Raw genomic sequence first — 16239 nt, forward strand, 5'->3', positions numbered from 1 at the left:
TCCGTGGTCTTCTGGGTCTTTTGGTGTTGCTGAGCTCTCCTGTGCGTTCTTTCTTTTTAAGAATGTTCCAAACAGTTGATTTGGCCACACCTAATGTTTTTGCTATCTCTCTGATGGGTTTGTTTTGATTTTCAGCCTAATGATGGCTTGCTTCACTGATAGTGACAGCTCTTTGGATCTCATATTGAGAGTCAACAGCAACTGATTCCAAATGCAAATGTTACACCTAGGATCAACTCTAGACCTTTTACCTGCTTAATTGATAATGAAATAACAAGGGAATAGACCACACCTGTCCATGAAATAGCTTCTGAGTTGATAGTCCCATTACTTTTGGCCCCTTAAAAAGTGGGATGCGTTCCAGACTTCATGCTGTAATTGCCTGCAAAGGATTTGCAACACATTTTTTAAAAGTGAAAGTTAGATTTAGGATTGTTTAGTTTGTCCCATTACTTTCGGCACCTTAAAAAGTGGGAGGCACGTATAGAAACCGTTGTAATTCCTACACCGTTCACCTGATTTGGATGTAATTACCCTCAAATTAAATCTGAAAGTCTGCAGTTAAAGCACATCTTGTTTGTTTCATTTCAAAGCCATTGTGGTGGAGAATAGAGGCCAAAATATGAAAATTCTGTCAATGTCCCAATATTTATGCACCTGACTGTGTGTGTGTGTGTATATATATATATATATGTGTATATATATATATATATATATATATATATATGTGTATATATATATATATATATATATATTTGTATATAGCCCCATAAATATAAATGTATATGGACTAAAACAAATCCTATGTGCACATTCCGTTTTAACCAATTCCTTCTGTCCCTGCAGTTTTTCTGATAAGTATTTTTTTCATTTAACACTGTTCTGAGATGGCATTATATAAAGTTAATTTTTATTAGGTATTTTAACATTTTTATGCTTGCTGAATAGCAAAAGAATGTTAAAGCATTGTAGAGGGACAAATGTCTTGCTCTCTACAGTGCGATACTTTGCGAGATGGGTATTAACAGAGAAGATAATTGCGTTATCTTCTACGTTAGCAATTTGCTAAATAGTGGAAATACTGATCTTTTCCACATTTTTTTTTAAGTAAAAAGAATCTCTGCTGAATAGAGCCCTTGGAGACCATGCCAGCACAGTCCACACAGTTTATTTATAGTTGTCTGGTACGCTGCATAAACACTAACAATTGATTGTAAGATAGAGGTGTATTGTACATTATTAGTTTTATATATTTTAAAATAAATGTTGCATAGTAAATGCTAATTCTTTGAACTTATTTTTTGCTATTTCACTTTTATTGTTCTGAGAATAAAAACGGTCTCATCACATTAATATCCTAAAAATGTCCTTGTGACAATGTGCCACGTTAAGCTCCCCAGGCAGCATAGTGGGGTTTTCTATCATTCCTTATTTAATTTCTTTGTTTTTTTTTTGTTCCCTTTTTTAATTGTGTAATCTAGCAATAGTCTTTATTGCAGTCTAAGCTTGAAATGTTAATGACGGTTTAATGACTGTTTATCCTAACTGCATTCCGAATAAACGTCGTCCTCTGGATGTTTAATTTCAGCACATCATGTCCCTGAACAGATAGCTTGTTCTACTAACACTGACGGGATGCTGACTGCATAAAGAGCACTAAATCAGCATTGGTAATGATTACAGCTGGGAGGCAAAGCAGTCGCCGTGTTCTCTTTCTTTGCAAGGGAAAATATAAGGCTGCATTTCATCTTCATTACCATTTTCATACTAGTATTTATAGTCGCTCTAAGGTTGCATGTTGAAATATCACATAATTCTGGATTCTATGTGACTGTGGCATTACCGAGATCACCACAGAGCTGTGGCGAGCAGTCAGTGTCAGTATGCGGCATACTTTTGGTGCCTGCTGGCCTAATGTTTAATTCAGCCCACAGAAAGGCCAACCACAGTGATTCCCAACTAATGTGTAAGGCACGCTGTAGGTACATCTGTTATATTTACTCAGATTTTTGAGAAATGCATAAAAATATAGTTTAAAGTGTTAGAAACACATTGCTCCTTCAGTGGTCTATGACCTCACATGAACATAGCATGTTAGTTATTGGCACAGTTATTGTGACATGCATAAGAAATAGCTTCAAGTAGTATATTAAGTTGCAGCAATGGTTTTGCTAAGGTTTACCTTTCATATATAGAGCTCGTGCTAAATCATGCTAAAGAAACCAGCAGTACCCATGCACGATGCTGTACACTCCACCACTTATTGGGTACATATCGGGGATAATATTGCCGGTATGTACCTAGAAAATTGCAAAGGACAGCTCTCCCGTTAATAGCTGTCCTTTGCGATAGAGGGACTTCTGCGTTTTTGACCTCTGGCATCCTTCTGCGCATGCGTAGAATGACGTGTGCGCGGCTGGGCACACTGGGTGGGATCCAATTAGATCCTTCTCAGGCTAGGCATTTTCTGGGGTTTGACCGCATGTCTGCCCTTAGTACATCCCAACGATAATGACAGTGATAACAGAAATTAGTCCTTTCAAATGATTGTACATTGCAAACACTTGTTTTCTGCACAGTTGCCTAAGAAATGATTGCCCAACAAAATTCAAGTTGTCCCATTCAAGTTACTGATAAACGAATATGGGGATTAAAAAGTGACAACAAAAGTGACAATCCTATCCACCTTTTATATAGATGATTTGTATAATTGTAATTATTATATATTATGCACATTTGTTTGTTTTATTTTGAATATTGTAACCAACTCCTCACTAGCTCCATGTTTTCAGGATTTCTGCCTGTAGAAGCAGGTGGGATAATTACAAAGTAGATTACATTACCAGTGCATGATTAAAGTAATCCTGAAAACATGAGATGTTTTTTAAGGGTGTGAGGACCATGTTTCTTTAACACTGTTGTAATAACATAGATATCAAAAGAAGAGTGCTGCTTTTTTGTAATGCCATCTTAAAACACAGCACTGGTGGTGTTATCATACCTTCCAACTGGCCATGTTTAGGTGGGACTGCCCTGTGGTGAGACGGTTGGGAGGGATCCATAATAGAGCAGCAGTGAACAGTGTGTGCGGCAATGTACAGGTGTTGAGATGGGAGGTGGCTAAAGGCTAGCTCAGTGCTTCATGATGTGTGCCACACCACCATGAACACACAGCCTCACCCCCAACGTGCTGCTGCAATGCCCCCTGCCCTGCTTCCTGCATCTGAAATGTTAGGAGGTATGTGTTCTAACGAAGGTGATATGAAAGTAGGCCAACTGGATCGTTCCTTTGTGAACCACATATACTGTAACTAGTAGCATCTACTGTTTCATTTGGAAGGACGGTGTGTCTGGAAATAATATTGTTTTATTTTCACAGAGCAGAAAAGCTGCAGCTACTTAACCACCGCCCTATGACAGCAGTGGAGATCCAGCTGGTATGTACATCTCTCAGTAAGACATCCCTGTGACATCCTGCAGTGCCACATGACCATTATTGAGTGCACTTCACTAGGAGAATGTTTGTTCTCTGCAGTCGTCAGTCATGTCTGCAGCATGGATACATACTCTCCCCCTTCCCCCGCTGTTGATACATTTTTGTATAGAAATGTATAAAGTGGTAAAGCTTATGGATGAATCCACTCAGAAAACCAACAATAAAGGAGCTTATTTTAACAACGGTATAATTTACATTTACATAGGGGGCATTGGGGCAACTACTTGTGTTTTCAGTACAAGTAGAAGTTTACTCTGTAATGGTAGTCAGGCTGCAGAACTGTTTACAAGCTTGATGGACAATTCATTTAATGGGTTTAAAGATGGACTAGATTGATTTTCTTCCAAAAAATGGTATTTCATAAATGAAAAATTTACTTACATGCACATAGAACAATGTTTAATAAGTAAAATAATTTTTATAGTTCATTTTGGGCCGAATTCAATTCAATGCGAAGTTGGATAGCCACAGGAGGGAGCTACCGCAGCTTTTCAGTACACCGCACTGTGTGCCTTGATTGGAATTGGTTAAGTCAGAGAATGCCGGCTTTCACAACTTAACCTGGGTGTTTAGGCGCGAGAACAAGCTAAAATGCCGGGCGCGCGGCTGTTAGCACCGCGCTAAGCTGGAAAACTGTTGCGCGCCCGGTACTGTTGTCTGATTTCTCCTCGTATCCCCAGGAGGTTGCTGAAGAAATCCTTTAGCCCACCCAAACAGCGCAGTGTATTGAATAGCTGCGTCCCTTTGAGTGTTATTTTAATACTTCTTATTCTTAATGTATATAGTATTTGTGTAGGCCTAGGTATCTCCCGCCACTGGCAGTTTAAATTCCGTTTAATGTTTCTGTCAATTTAGCTTTTTATAGGACTCAGGCCAGTAGCATTTATTTACAGTGCATTTTATGGACTATTCATCTGATGAGCGCTACACTTCCTTTTGCTGTCTCTATTTTCCACAATTCAAGATTAAATACGACAACTACAGTTTCAGAGTAAAAGAAATCTAGAGCAGTAATAAATAATTTTACTAAGGCAATATAATTTAGTTTGTTCCTTCTCCTTCTGCAGGCTAAAGTGAAGTAAAATAACATTTGCCTGTGTAACTTGTTAAAGGAAAATGAAAGTTTCCATACAATGAGCAGACGATCCACGTAGTACGTAGCTGGGAAATTATTGCAGGGAATTAAGAAAACAAATATTTTACCACAAGCTACTCCATGGTGATGAGTGTCTGACATTACCAGATCACTTGGTAGGCAGGCGGAAGCCAGAGGTTTGCCGTGCCGGGACTCCCGGAGACATTCTATCCATTCTTCCAAAAAGTGCTCAGTGGTTCTTACTTAGGTAGGGAGCCTGAAGCCTGAATACCTAAGGCAAGTAAAGGAAACAGACAGGTTATATTACCTCCAAATATATTTAGGTTTTTGTTTAAAAAAAACAATAAAGAAGAAATTTATATTTAAGACATTTCCTCCATGTATGGGAGGAATGAAGTCCTCTATAACAGTGTTCTAAATATGGACCTAGAATCCTAAGAGCTAGTATCTAACTGTCCTGAACGTGAGATAACCTGTATAGATCACAAGATGTTCATGTCACTTCTAGATTTATATGGATGGGTGATAGATGCTACATACACTAGATTATATATAATCTTATCCAATGCTGCAGAAAGTAATGACGTGTGTGTGTTCTCTTGTTAATTGCCATTACATTGGGTTTTTTTTGTTTTTTTAAGATGGTGGAGGAGAGTGAAGAGAGGCTGACAGAGGAGCAAATTGAGCAACTCCTTCAGACAGTGACAAGTATTCTACCTGCAGACCCTGAGACGCAAGCACAGGAGCAGACAGAAATGGAAGAAGATGCATGACACTAGAAGGAAACTCATTCAGCTTTGTATAATACATTTCCCCCCAAAAAAGGCAGTTTGTCTTTCATTAGGTCCATGCTCTCCTATGTGAGGCACAGAATAACGTACACTGTCCAATCCAACAATAAGTTCATGGAGATGCTTCTTTGAGTATTTGGTCACGTAAAACAACTTGTTATATTATTGGTTTAGTAGCTGGGTGATATATGGACTTATAAGTGCTACTGTGATACAGATATTGTACTGTATGACAGCAGTTAATGGGACACTATCATAAAAATTTTATTTAACTTCTTATTGTTTAAAAATGATGTCCTAATGCCTACCAAAATGTAAAAAATAAATTAAAACACTGACAATTATTTTACTAGTTCAGTTTTTTCCTACACCTAATGGTTGAATGAATTTACATCTTTTCTCTAACACATTAGGGGCTACTTGTTTTGACTTCCTGCCCTGTGTAGGGAAATATTCTGATATGTAAACCTAGGTTTCACACAGACAATCTATATTATCTAGCACACTAGGCTCTTTATTTAGAGTGGTGGGTGCTGTGTGTGTCCTATCAAGAACAGTCCTCTGAGTATGTAATATATCTACTCTTGGGCGCTTTTGACGTAACGTTCTCCTGCACTGATGAGATTGGAGAGCTTTAGCATAGGACGAGATGACACGGAGAGATCATCTCTGTAGCCAATATTCTGCATTTGTACATGGCAAGAAGTGATCTATCATGATTTCTCCCAGGAGGAGGAGCAGTAACTGGTCTCTGGGGTTTACGTATCAAGCAGTGAAAAGCATGGAGAAGTGAACCAGTGGAGAAGTTGCTCATAGCAACCAATCAGCTTCTTCCTATTATTTTATAGATTGTACATGATAAATGCTTCTTCCAATTTGATTGGTTGATATGGGCAACTTCTCCACTGATCCACTTCTCCGTACTTTTCACTGCTAGATACATAAACCCTTCTATTCTTTTTGCATTCACTATGTAAAACATCCTTTAGCTGAAATATAACAGACTATCTGTAAACATTATTAAGCATAAAATCCTTGTTTAACTGAGCTGAATAATATAAAACAAATATAAAAAATAGGGCATTAAACCTGAAAATGTTCATTCACTGGTAATGTTCATTAGCTGTCTGATCCACCCTAACTATAGTGTACATTCATAACTAAATATCTCACTCATACTCTTTCTACCCCTTTGTTTTATGTTGCAATCTTAGGGTGGAGTCTGTAGAAATAGTGTGTCTGACATGCTGCTAGATCTTCTCTGAAGAAGTTCACTGTGTGGAGTTATACAACCATGGCCAAAAGTTTTGAGAATGACACAAGTATTGGTTTTCACAAAGTTTGCTGCTTCAGTGTTTAGACCTTTTTGTCAAATGTTATTATGGTATACTGAAGTACTGAAGTAAAATTACAAGCATTTCATAAGTGTCAAAGGCTTTTATTGACAATTACATTAAGTTTATGCAAAGAGTCAATATACAGTATGCAGTATTGACCCCTCTTTTTCAAGACCTCTGCAATTCGCCCTGGCATGCTGTCAATCAACTTCTGGGCCACATACTGACTGATGGTCACCCATTCTTGCCTAATCAATGCTTGGAGTTTGTCAGAATTTGTGGGTTTTTGTTTGTCCACCCGCCTCTTGAGGATTGACCACACGTTCTCAATGGGATTAAGGTCTGGGGAGTCTCCTGGCCATGGACCCAAAATGTTGATGTATTGTTCCCCAAGCCACTTAGTTATCACTTTTTTATCTTATGGCAAGGTGCTCCATCATGCTGGAAAAGGCATTGTTCGTCACTAAACTGTTTTTGGATGGTTGGGAGAAGTCGCTCTTGGAGGATGTTTTGTTACCATTCTTTATTCATGGCTGTGTTCTCAGGCAAAATTGTGAGTGAGCCCACTCTCTTGGCTGAGAAGCAACCCCTCACATGAATGGTTTCAGGATGCTTTACTGTTGGCATGACACAGGGCAAACACTTTTGGAGGATGGTCTGGTGTCAAGAAGGGCAGCAAAGATGTCACTTCTCTCCAGGAAAAACATCAGGGACACACTGATATTCTGCAAAAGGACAAGGATTGGACTGCTGAGGACTGGGGTAAAGTTATTTTCTCTGATGAATCCCCTTTCAGATTGTTTGGGGCATCTGGAAAAACACTTGTCCAGAGAAGGAAAGGTGAGCACTACCATCGGTACTGGGACACATACTGACTGATGGCCACCCATTCTTGCCTAATCAATGTTTGGAGTTTGCCAGAATTTGTGGGTTTTAGTTTGTCCACCCGCCTCTTGAGGATTGACGACAAGTTCTCAATGGGATTAAGGTCTGGGGAGTTTCCTGGCCATGGACCCAAAATTTCGAAGCCACTTAGTTATCACTTTTGCCTTATGGCAAGGTGCTCCATCGTGATGGAAAAGGCATTGTTCATCACCAATCTGTTCTTGGATGGTTGGGAGAAGTTGCTCTTGGAGGATGTTTTGGTACCATTCTTTATTTATGGCTGCAAAATTGTGAGTGAGCACACACCCTTGGCTGAGAAGCAACCCAACACATGATGGCATGACACAGGTCTGATGGTAGCACTCACCTTTCCTTCTCCGGACAAGCGTTTTTCCAGATTCCCCAAACAATCTGAAAGGGGATTCATCAGAGAAAATTATTTTACCCCAGTCCTCATCAGTCCAATCACTGTACCTTTTGCAGACTATCACTCTGTCCCTGATGTTTTTCCTGGAGAGAAGTGGCTTCTTTGCTGCCCTGCTTGACACCAGGCCATCCTCCAAAAGTCTTTGCCTCACTGTTCCTGAAGATGCACTCACACCTGCCTGCTGCCATTCCTGAGCAAGCGCTGCACTGGTGGTGCCCCGATCCCGCAGCTGAATCAACTTTAGGAGACGGTCCTGGCGCTTGCTGGACATTCTTGAGCGCCCTGAAGCCTTCTTCACAACTATTGAACCTTTCTCCTTGAAGTTCTTGATGATCCAAATAAATGGTTGATTTAGGTGCAATCTTACTAGCAGCAATATCCTTGCCTATGAAGCCCTTTTTGTGCAAAGCAATGATGACTGCAAGTGTTTTCTTGCAGGTAACCATGGTTAACAGAGGAAGAACAATGATTTCAAGCTCCACCCTCCTTTTAAAGCTTTCAGTCTGTTCTAACTCAATCAGCATGACAGAGTAATCTCCAGCCTTGTCCTTGTCAACACTCTCACCTGTATTAACGAGAGACTCACTGACATGATGTAAGCTGGTCCTTTTGTGGCAGGGCTGAAATGCAGTGGCTATGTTGTTTTTGGGATTAAGGGGCTGATTCAGACCTGCTCGTAAGCGCTATGTGCTCACAAACGGGTCGATGTTTGCCCCCTGCGCATGCTCCGCCTCCGGCGTGTGCATGCGCGAGACCCGGCCAGTGACGGGCGATCTGTCGCTATGGGTCTCGCACCAAAATGGGGCGGCTGTCGATTGTGATTGACAGCTCGCCCCGTTTTGGAGGCGGGCAGCGGGGGTGGCTGGACAAACGGAGGCGTTCCCGAGGGAACGCCTTCCGTTTGTGGGCGCCCCTACTGACATCACTAGTGATGTCAGTAGGTGGACTTCTTGCTCTATTAGAGCAGGAAGTCCACTGGGGCTTGCGATGGACGAGACCCTACCGCAAGGGTCTCGTCACAAGCCCGATGGTCGCGACCATCACCTGGCCGCTCGCAAAAGCTGTGGGTGGTCACCCACAGCTTAGCGAGTGGCCAGGAGGCCGGCTCCAAAAAAAAAAGCCACCCTGATTCAGAGCGAGTGCTCTGAAAGAGCGTTCGGCTCTGAATCTGGGCCTAAGTTCATTGTCATGGCAAAGAGGAACTTTGCAATTAATTGCAATTCATCTGGTCACTCTTCATGACATTCTGGAGTATATGCAAAATGCCATCTTAAAAACTGAAGCAGCAGACTGTATTAAAACCAATAATTGTGTCATTCTCAAAATTTGTCCATGGCTGTATATTAGTTTTTGTGCTAATTATTAAAGAGGTCTGGCATGTGAATTAAACACTCAAATACTCTAGAACAGTGGTTCTCAAACTCTGTCCTCAGGACCCCACACAGTTCACATTTTCCAGATCACCCAGTAGGTGCACAGGTGTATTCATTATTCACTGGCACATTTTGAAAGATCCACAGGTGGAGCTAATTATTTCACTTGTGATTCTGTGAGTAGACATGGAAAACATGCACTTTTTGGGGTCCTGAGGACCGAGTTTGAGAATACTTATATAAAGTTACTTATTGCAACAGTTATGTAACAGTAAAAAGATTGCAATCAGTTGCTATTATAACAGTGTATATTCCTATAAAAAAATCACAATAAAGTGGAATAAAAAACCATTAAGACAAAAAAGAAAATATAACGTCTCTTATGTTTATACTCCAGGGGTATTTAAATTGGTCCCTTTTAATGGCTTTTAGTGTGAAAGCTCACCGCAGCAGTTTTATTCTTTTTTTGGGTGTAATCGATAGTGTGTCCAAGTAGATCTGTAAACAACAAGTTAAGTTTTTAAAGGAGCAAATCTCCAAAGTCCTGTTACTGCTGTTTGGAAATACATAAATATATAGCCCAAATGTAAAAGCCTGTGATTTGCGGGCACCTTTGCAATTTTGATGATATAGCCACTAGATTTAAAGCGACAATTCATTAGTTCTTTTCTTCAAATTTAAAATCTCTTTATTTATTAATACAGTAGATAAACTAAGGACATATCCAGTAATTTACATGATATATACAGTAAATATCACAAATACAAAACTTATTTTTTTGGTAATTATAATAAAAGAATATCATACTACCATTTTCGTGTATGAGTTTTCTCGTAACAACAATATACAGTAGCATAGCAAATGGAAAAGGGAAAGAAGACCGGCAACAACTATTACAAACATTGTACAATTGGAATTAAAATCGAGGGTGCATACCCTAACAACAAAACAATGTTACATCTCTGCAGATAAATTTAGATACAATATCACCAGGTAGCTTTGTGTTAAAATGAATATACCAGGAACCCCATATTGCATGGAACTTTTCTACTTTGTCGTGGAGGAGGGCGGTAATATACTCCATCAAGGCAGAATACCAAACCTTATTAATTAGAACAGAAATTGAGGGACAATAGGTTGTTTCCAGTTTGTGGCAATTAGGAGTTAAGCTGCATTATATAGAGGAATTATGGATTGAGATGACTCCTCGGCGTCCCAGATCATATATACTTAGGCGTTCAAACGGACTGGGTTTTCTAAGTGTGTGTGACTTACTGTACTTAGAGTGTATGAAGCTAGATATTTGCATATATTAAAATTGATACTTGGCCTACATCCCTTATTTCTCACATAACTCTATAAGTTTGGAGGGCAAAGTCATCCGAAATGTGTAAAAATATAATTCTTCCAACCGCGAGCCAGGGGTGCATGTATGAGCTCACACAACCCAATGGGAAGTGAGGTTGTCGGCAAATAGGAATCACGGGGGATGTGTAAAGCGCCAGCTCCAGACGTCCATTCGATCAAACCCTTAGAATGACTCTAACACAAGGGACTTCATGTACTGAGGTTGTTCTCAATTGTGGGTGCCATGGGAGAGAAACAACCAGCTTGTTTCCAACCAAATTACTCTCAAGGACCACCAATTTTTACATCCCTCATCCATATGCCATGACATACTGTGACTTAGTTGTGTAGCTTGAAACTATCGTTAAAATATAGGAAGACCTAAGCCTCCATTTTTATTAAACCACATAGTGAGTGAACCGTACGAAGATAGGAAGCCGGAACCACTACAGGTTGAGTCTCCCATATCCAAATATTCAGAATACGGAATATTCCGAAATACGGAATTTTTTGGGCTTGACAGAGAAAATTAAACCTTTGACTTTTGATGGTTCAATGTTCACAAACTGTCTAAGGCAGAAATTATTACAAATATTGTATAAAATTACCTTCAGGCTGTGTGTATAGGGTGTATATGAAACATAACTGAATTTTATGTATGTACACAAACTTCGTTTGAGCCACAAAATTATTGAAAATTATTGAAAATATTGTCTTACCTATCAGAGCAGCTCTAGTTAGTCAGAACGTTATTTGTTTACTCGACGCAGCCGTATTTTTGGAAACGTCCATTATCTCAGACTTTAATCAATAAATAACCACCATTTTAGCAACAATGTATGCCACAACATGCTTTTAATATAATTAGAATTTTCTACATGTCAGTATAATTGTATTACATTGACTATCATTGGAAAGCACAACATAACAAACAGTGCAACCCGCTTTGAGAAAAGTTATCATGGAAACAACTAGTTTGTAAAACGGACACAGTGTAATTGTTGTGACTTAGTATAACATACATATGTTTTATCTTCATTTGTATTAAAAGATTCCAGTTACATTGGGTTTTCAAGTTTGTGTTTTCATGGTTTTGATTAGAAGTTGTAAAAATGTTTCATAGTATGATTTTAGCAAGTTATCAAATTAATACCATATACATGTCCTTGTAATGTCGCCCCCTTAGAGTTAAAATCTCAAATTACATGTAGCTCTTTCTGCTTATAATCATACAAACAATGGGGATGTAGTCCAGCTTTAGATGATTTGTCCATATGCATGTTATTATATGCGCGTCTGTCTTTTCATTACTAAATAAACTACATTTGCAGAACTAAAAGCCTAGTTATCCAGATGTTCATTCTCAGTGACAGCTGCTCTCTGCAGATATCTACTATATTGTTGCAAAAGTCCTTAGTGTTAGTTTCAAAAGCAAGCTGCCATGTGCGTTCATTACTATTTCTTTGCTTGTCTGTTCCCTTACTTGTATTGAGTCATCTCAATACTATAAATATCCTTTTTACAGCTGCAAGAGGGGGTGAATTAGGCTTTATAAAAGCTGAAAGAATAGCGGTTGTTAAAGTAAACCTACAACCATTGTGCCAGTACATATTGTATCAGCCTTTGTGCAGCACCACACACAAATATGGGGCATGGCATTAGACTTGCCTTGCGCTTCTGAAACACTAGGTTGCTATTAACCCTCTTTCCCCTAAAAAAAAGACCCCTCCTACATGGCTGTCCATACTAGTGGCAGGTGGGTGCAGGACACACTTCCTAACAGTCTTGGTAACTGGCACAGTATAATAGTTTTGCATCTTACCTAAATGTGGCGGGGATTGTGATGAAGGAATCGGTAACGCCGGCTGTTAGTATTATCATAGAAGCATGTCTGTAGTCCTGGTCCTCTACAGACATGTCTCCAGTGGCATCGGTGGCGGCTTATGTCCACCTGAATGACATCATAAAAGCTACAGATATGTCCTCATACACTGTGACTTCAGTCGTGCCTAGCAGCCCCTTTCAGTGCATCGGGCCACTTGGCCACTTCACAGGGCCGGATTAAGGTCTGTAGCGGCCCCTGGGCAACAAACTTGACAGGGGGCCCTATCAGTGATCCAAATATATATATATATATATATATATATATATATATATACACACACACCCAACACATGCACAGTGTGTGTATAATATATATATATATATATATTTATTTCATTTAATATTGTGCCCGCCCAACCCCACAACCAGTAGCACCACCACACATAAAAAAAAAAAACATTATTTGACTCACCTTCCAGGCTCCAGGTGAAGGCAAGCACACAGCAGCAGACCCGGGGCAGCAGCTGCAGCCAGCTCCTGTATATTCACCTCCCCGGTCTTCAGATGCGGCCATCGAGGAAGTGGGCTGGCGTGGGGCAGCGTGACCTTTGATGTCACGCTTGCAGTGTCGTACTGCCCCACCGTGCAGCCTGTCCGCTTTCTGAAGCGGCGCTGCGCTCTGACGCTGAGCTAAAGTGCTCAGCGAGCGCTGCCCGCCTGCCGTCACCGGTGACTGCCGAGGAGGACCACAGCGGAGACAGCTAAATGCTGTACTCCACTCGTCTTAGTAGGGGAAGGGCAGTAGTGACAGGGTGTGGGGGTCCCCTATGTGTGGGGGCCCCTGGACGACCGCCCCTATCGCCCTGCCTTTAATCCGGCCCTGGCCACTCCTAGCGTACTTCTCACTGAAAATGTGCATCTTATTCGCACAAATAAAACCACTGGAAACAACAAAATGACTTTGCTAGATTGCACTGATCAAACTGATGTGCAATATTTGTACATCTGTGCAAATGTGTCTGTTTACGAAGTACTATGATGTAGTGGCCACTAGTTTTTCTTAGCCAAGTTCCATTGTACTTCATCTGTGACTTTGTAACTGTTTAAAACAAATTCGTGAGCGGTTATAGTCGCAGCCAGCATCTGTATTTGAGTGGTGTTTCGCTGCGTCTATGATGCAGATATGATGCAAAATGTAAACTGAAAGACTCTACACCTCTGGGACCAGCTCATTCATGCAGGGCATCTCAAGCATATTAAGGCTAAGGGGTAATTTACTAAAGTGAGCGTTTTTAGAAGTGAGTTTTAAATGAAGTGTTGCCCATAGCAACCAATCAGATTCTAGCTATTATCTTCTAGAAGGTGCTAGTTAAATGTTAAGTAGAATCTGCTTGGTTGCTATGGGCAACATCTCTTTTAAAGCTCACTTCTAAAAACTCTCACTTTAGTAAATTTACCCCCAGGTGTATGAGGACGTTTCCAGGCTAAGTGTATAAGGGCACATTTGTATTTATGATGTAAGTCCATCACATGACTGGTTATATCTGCTAAAGTTCAACCTGTCTGCATTTTACCACTGAATGGAGAGAAATGTCAGGTCTGTTTGGAACTAAGGGGTCTATTTACTAAGCAGTGTTAGGAGAAGTGAAGAGTGAAAAGTGATAAGGAACCAGCCAATCAGCTCCCAACTGTCATTTTTCAAACACAGCCTGTGAGATGGCAGTTAGCTGGCACCTTATCACTTTTCACTTCTCCTAACACTGCTTAGTAAATAGGCCCCTAACACTTTATATCAGATCTAAGGGTATCATTCAGACCCGCTCACGACCGCAGGATGCTCGCAAGCGGGTCGATGGTACCCAAATGCGCGTGCGCACGACGGAGGCTGCTCCGTTGTGCGCATGCGCGAGACCCGGCGAGCGACGGGGAAGCCGTCGCTCGGGGTCTCGCACCAAAGGGGGCGTGCTGTCGATGGTGAGTGACAGCACGCCCCCTTTGGTGGGCGTGCCGGAGCGTGGCTGCCCAGACGGAGGCGTTCCCATGGGAACGCCTACTGTCTGGGTCAGGCCCCACTGACATCACTAGTGATCAGTGGGAGTAATTTTGATGGAGCCAAAATCACTCCAGAGGTTGCGGCAGCGAGGCCCTACCGCAGGGTCTCGTCGCAAGCCCGATGGCCGCGATGGTCTTGACCATCGCGACCATCATCATGGACGCTCGCATAAGCTGTGGGTGGTAACACACCACAAAAAAAAAAAACGCCTTGATTCAGAGCGGGCACTCGTTCAGAGTGTCAGGCTCTGAATCAGGCCCTAAATCCCAGTTTGTGTCCCTAGCAATGACTGCTGTGAATCTGAATACATTTTCCAGTTCATGTATGTAGTTCAAGCACTAATATATAATTTCAGTTAAAACAAATAATTAAACTTTGTTATTTCATTTTCGGGAATATACAGTATTATAAACAAATTTGTAAGTGTGGTGGATTTGTGGCATTTTGTAATATTGAGTACTTATAATTTTTTTCATTTTTGGATTGCTGTTCATTAGCCATTGGCTGTCTGTACACTGGTTTTAGAAAAAGAAAACCATTATTTCAAAATTAGGGTGCTATCTTTCACGTTAATTAACTTAAATGATTTTAAAAAGTGGAAAGAAAAAAAGACTGGTCTAACAAAGTTTGACTTTACCTTTAAGGATGGCAATTTTTACCATCATATCTATTATTATAAAATTAGAGCCTGATTTAAATAACGGATATGTGTATAGGGAGAGGGCATGTGAGACGGGGATGGTAGCCAGTTGAAGTTGACCCGGCAGATGTTTGGTCCATAACTACTAGTACCTGTTGGGCAGCACAGACGGTGTAATGGTTAGCATTACTGCCTCACAACACTGAGGTCATGGGTTCGATTCCCACCACGGCCCTAACTGTGTGGAGTTTGTATATTCTCCCTGTGCTTGCGTGGGTTTCCTCTGGGTACTCCGGTTTCCTCCCACACTCCAAAAATATACTGGTAGGATAACTGGCTCCCAACACAAAAGATTAACCCTATTGTGTATATGTGTGCGCATGTGATAGGGAATATAGAGTGTAAGCTCCACTGGGGCAGGGCCAAATATTCTCTGTAAAGTAAAGCACTGCGGAATATGTGTGCGCTATATAAATAACTGGTAATAAATAATAAAATATATCATACACGTGTCAGATGTTCTATTGGGATACGTTTAGGAAGCCGGCGGCCGCAATCCCGATCGCCGGCTTCCCGAATCCTCTATCCCGCGTAGGGTTAAATGACAGGAGTCATTTTCCCGACGCTGGTGGCCAGCCGGCGGGGGGGAGGGTTAGGTTTAGGGCACCCGGGGGGGGAATTAGGGTTAGGCACCCCCCGGGATGGTTAGGGTTAGGCACCCGGGATGGTTAGGGTTAGGCACCCCCCCGGGGGGACTTAGGTTTAGGCAGCGGGGAAGGGGGGGTTAAGTTTAGGCACTTAGAGAGGGGGAGGTTAGGGTTAGGCACCCCTAAGAGGGATTAGGGGGATTGGTTAGGTTAGTTTATACTTCCCTTAGGGACGATCGGGATTTCCAGCGCTGTAGGGCTTCCGCTGCCGGGCTCTGCTGTTTTGTCAGGCTGCCGCAGACAGGAATCGTTCTGCCGGTCAT

General features: G+C 41.3%; 1 protein-coding gene across 1 annotated transcript in view; it reads left to right on the forward strand.

The window, feature by feature from the left end:
• Positions 1-5727, forward strand: part of CRCP (CGRP receptor component) — a 38472-nt gene extending 32745 nt beyond the window's left edge. The window contains exons 5-6 of the mRNA XM_088445945.1: positions 3380-3437; positions 5234-5727. Coding sequence (XP_088302071.1) covers positions 3380-3437; positions 5234-5365 — 190 coding nt within the window. The 3' untranslated portion in view covers positions 5366-5727. The remainder of the gene's footprint in view (positions 1-3379; positions 3438-5233) is intronic.
• The last annotated feature ends 10512 nt before the right edge of the window (positions 5728-16239 follow it).

Source organism: Taudactylus pleione, unplaced genomic scaffold (assembly GCF_031769625.1).
Source record: "Taudactylus pleione unplaced genomic scaffold, aTauple2 ptg000391l, whole genome shotgun sequence".
NCBI lineage: Eukaryota > Metazoa > Chordata > Amphibia > Anura > Myobatrachidae > Taudactylus > Taudactylus pleione.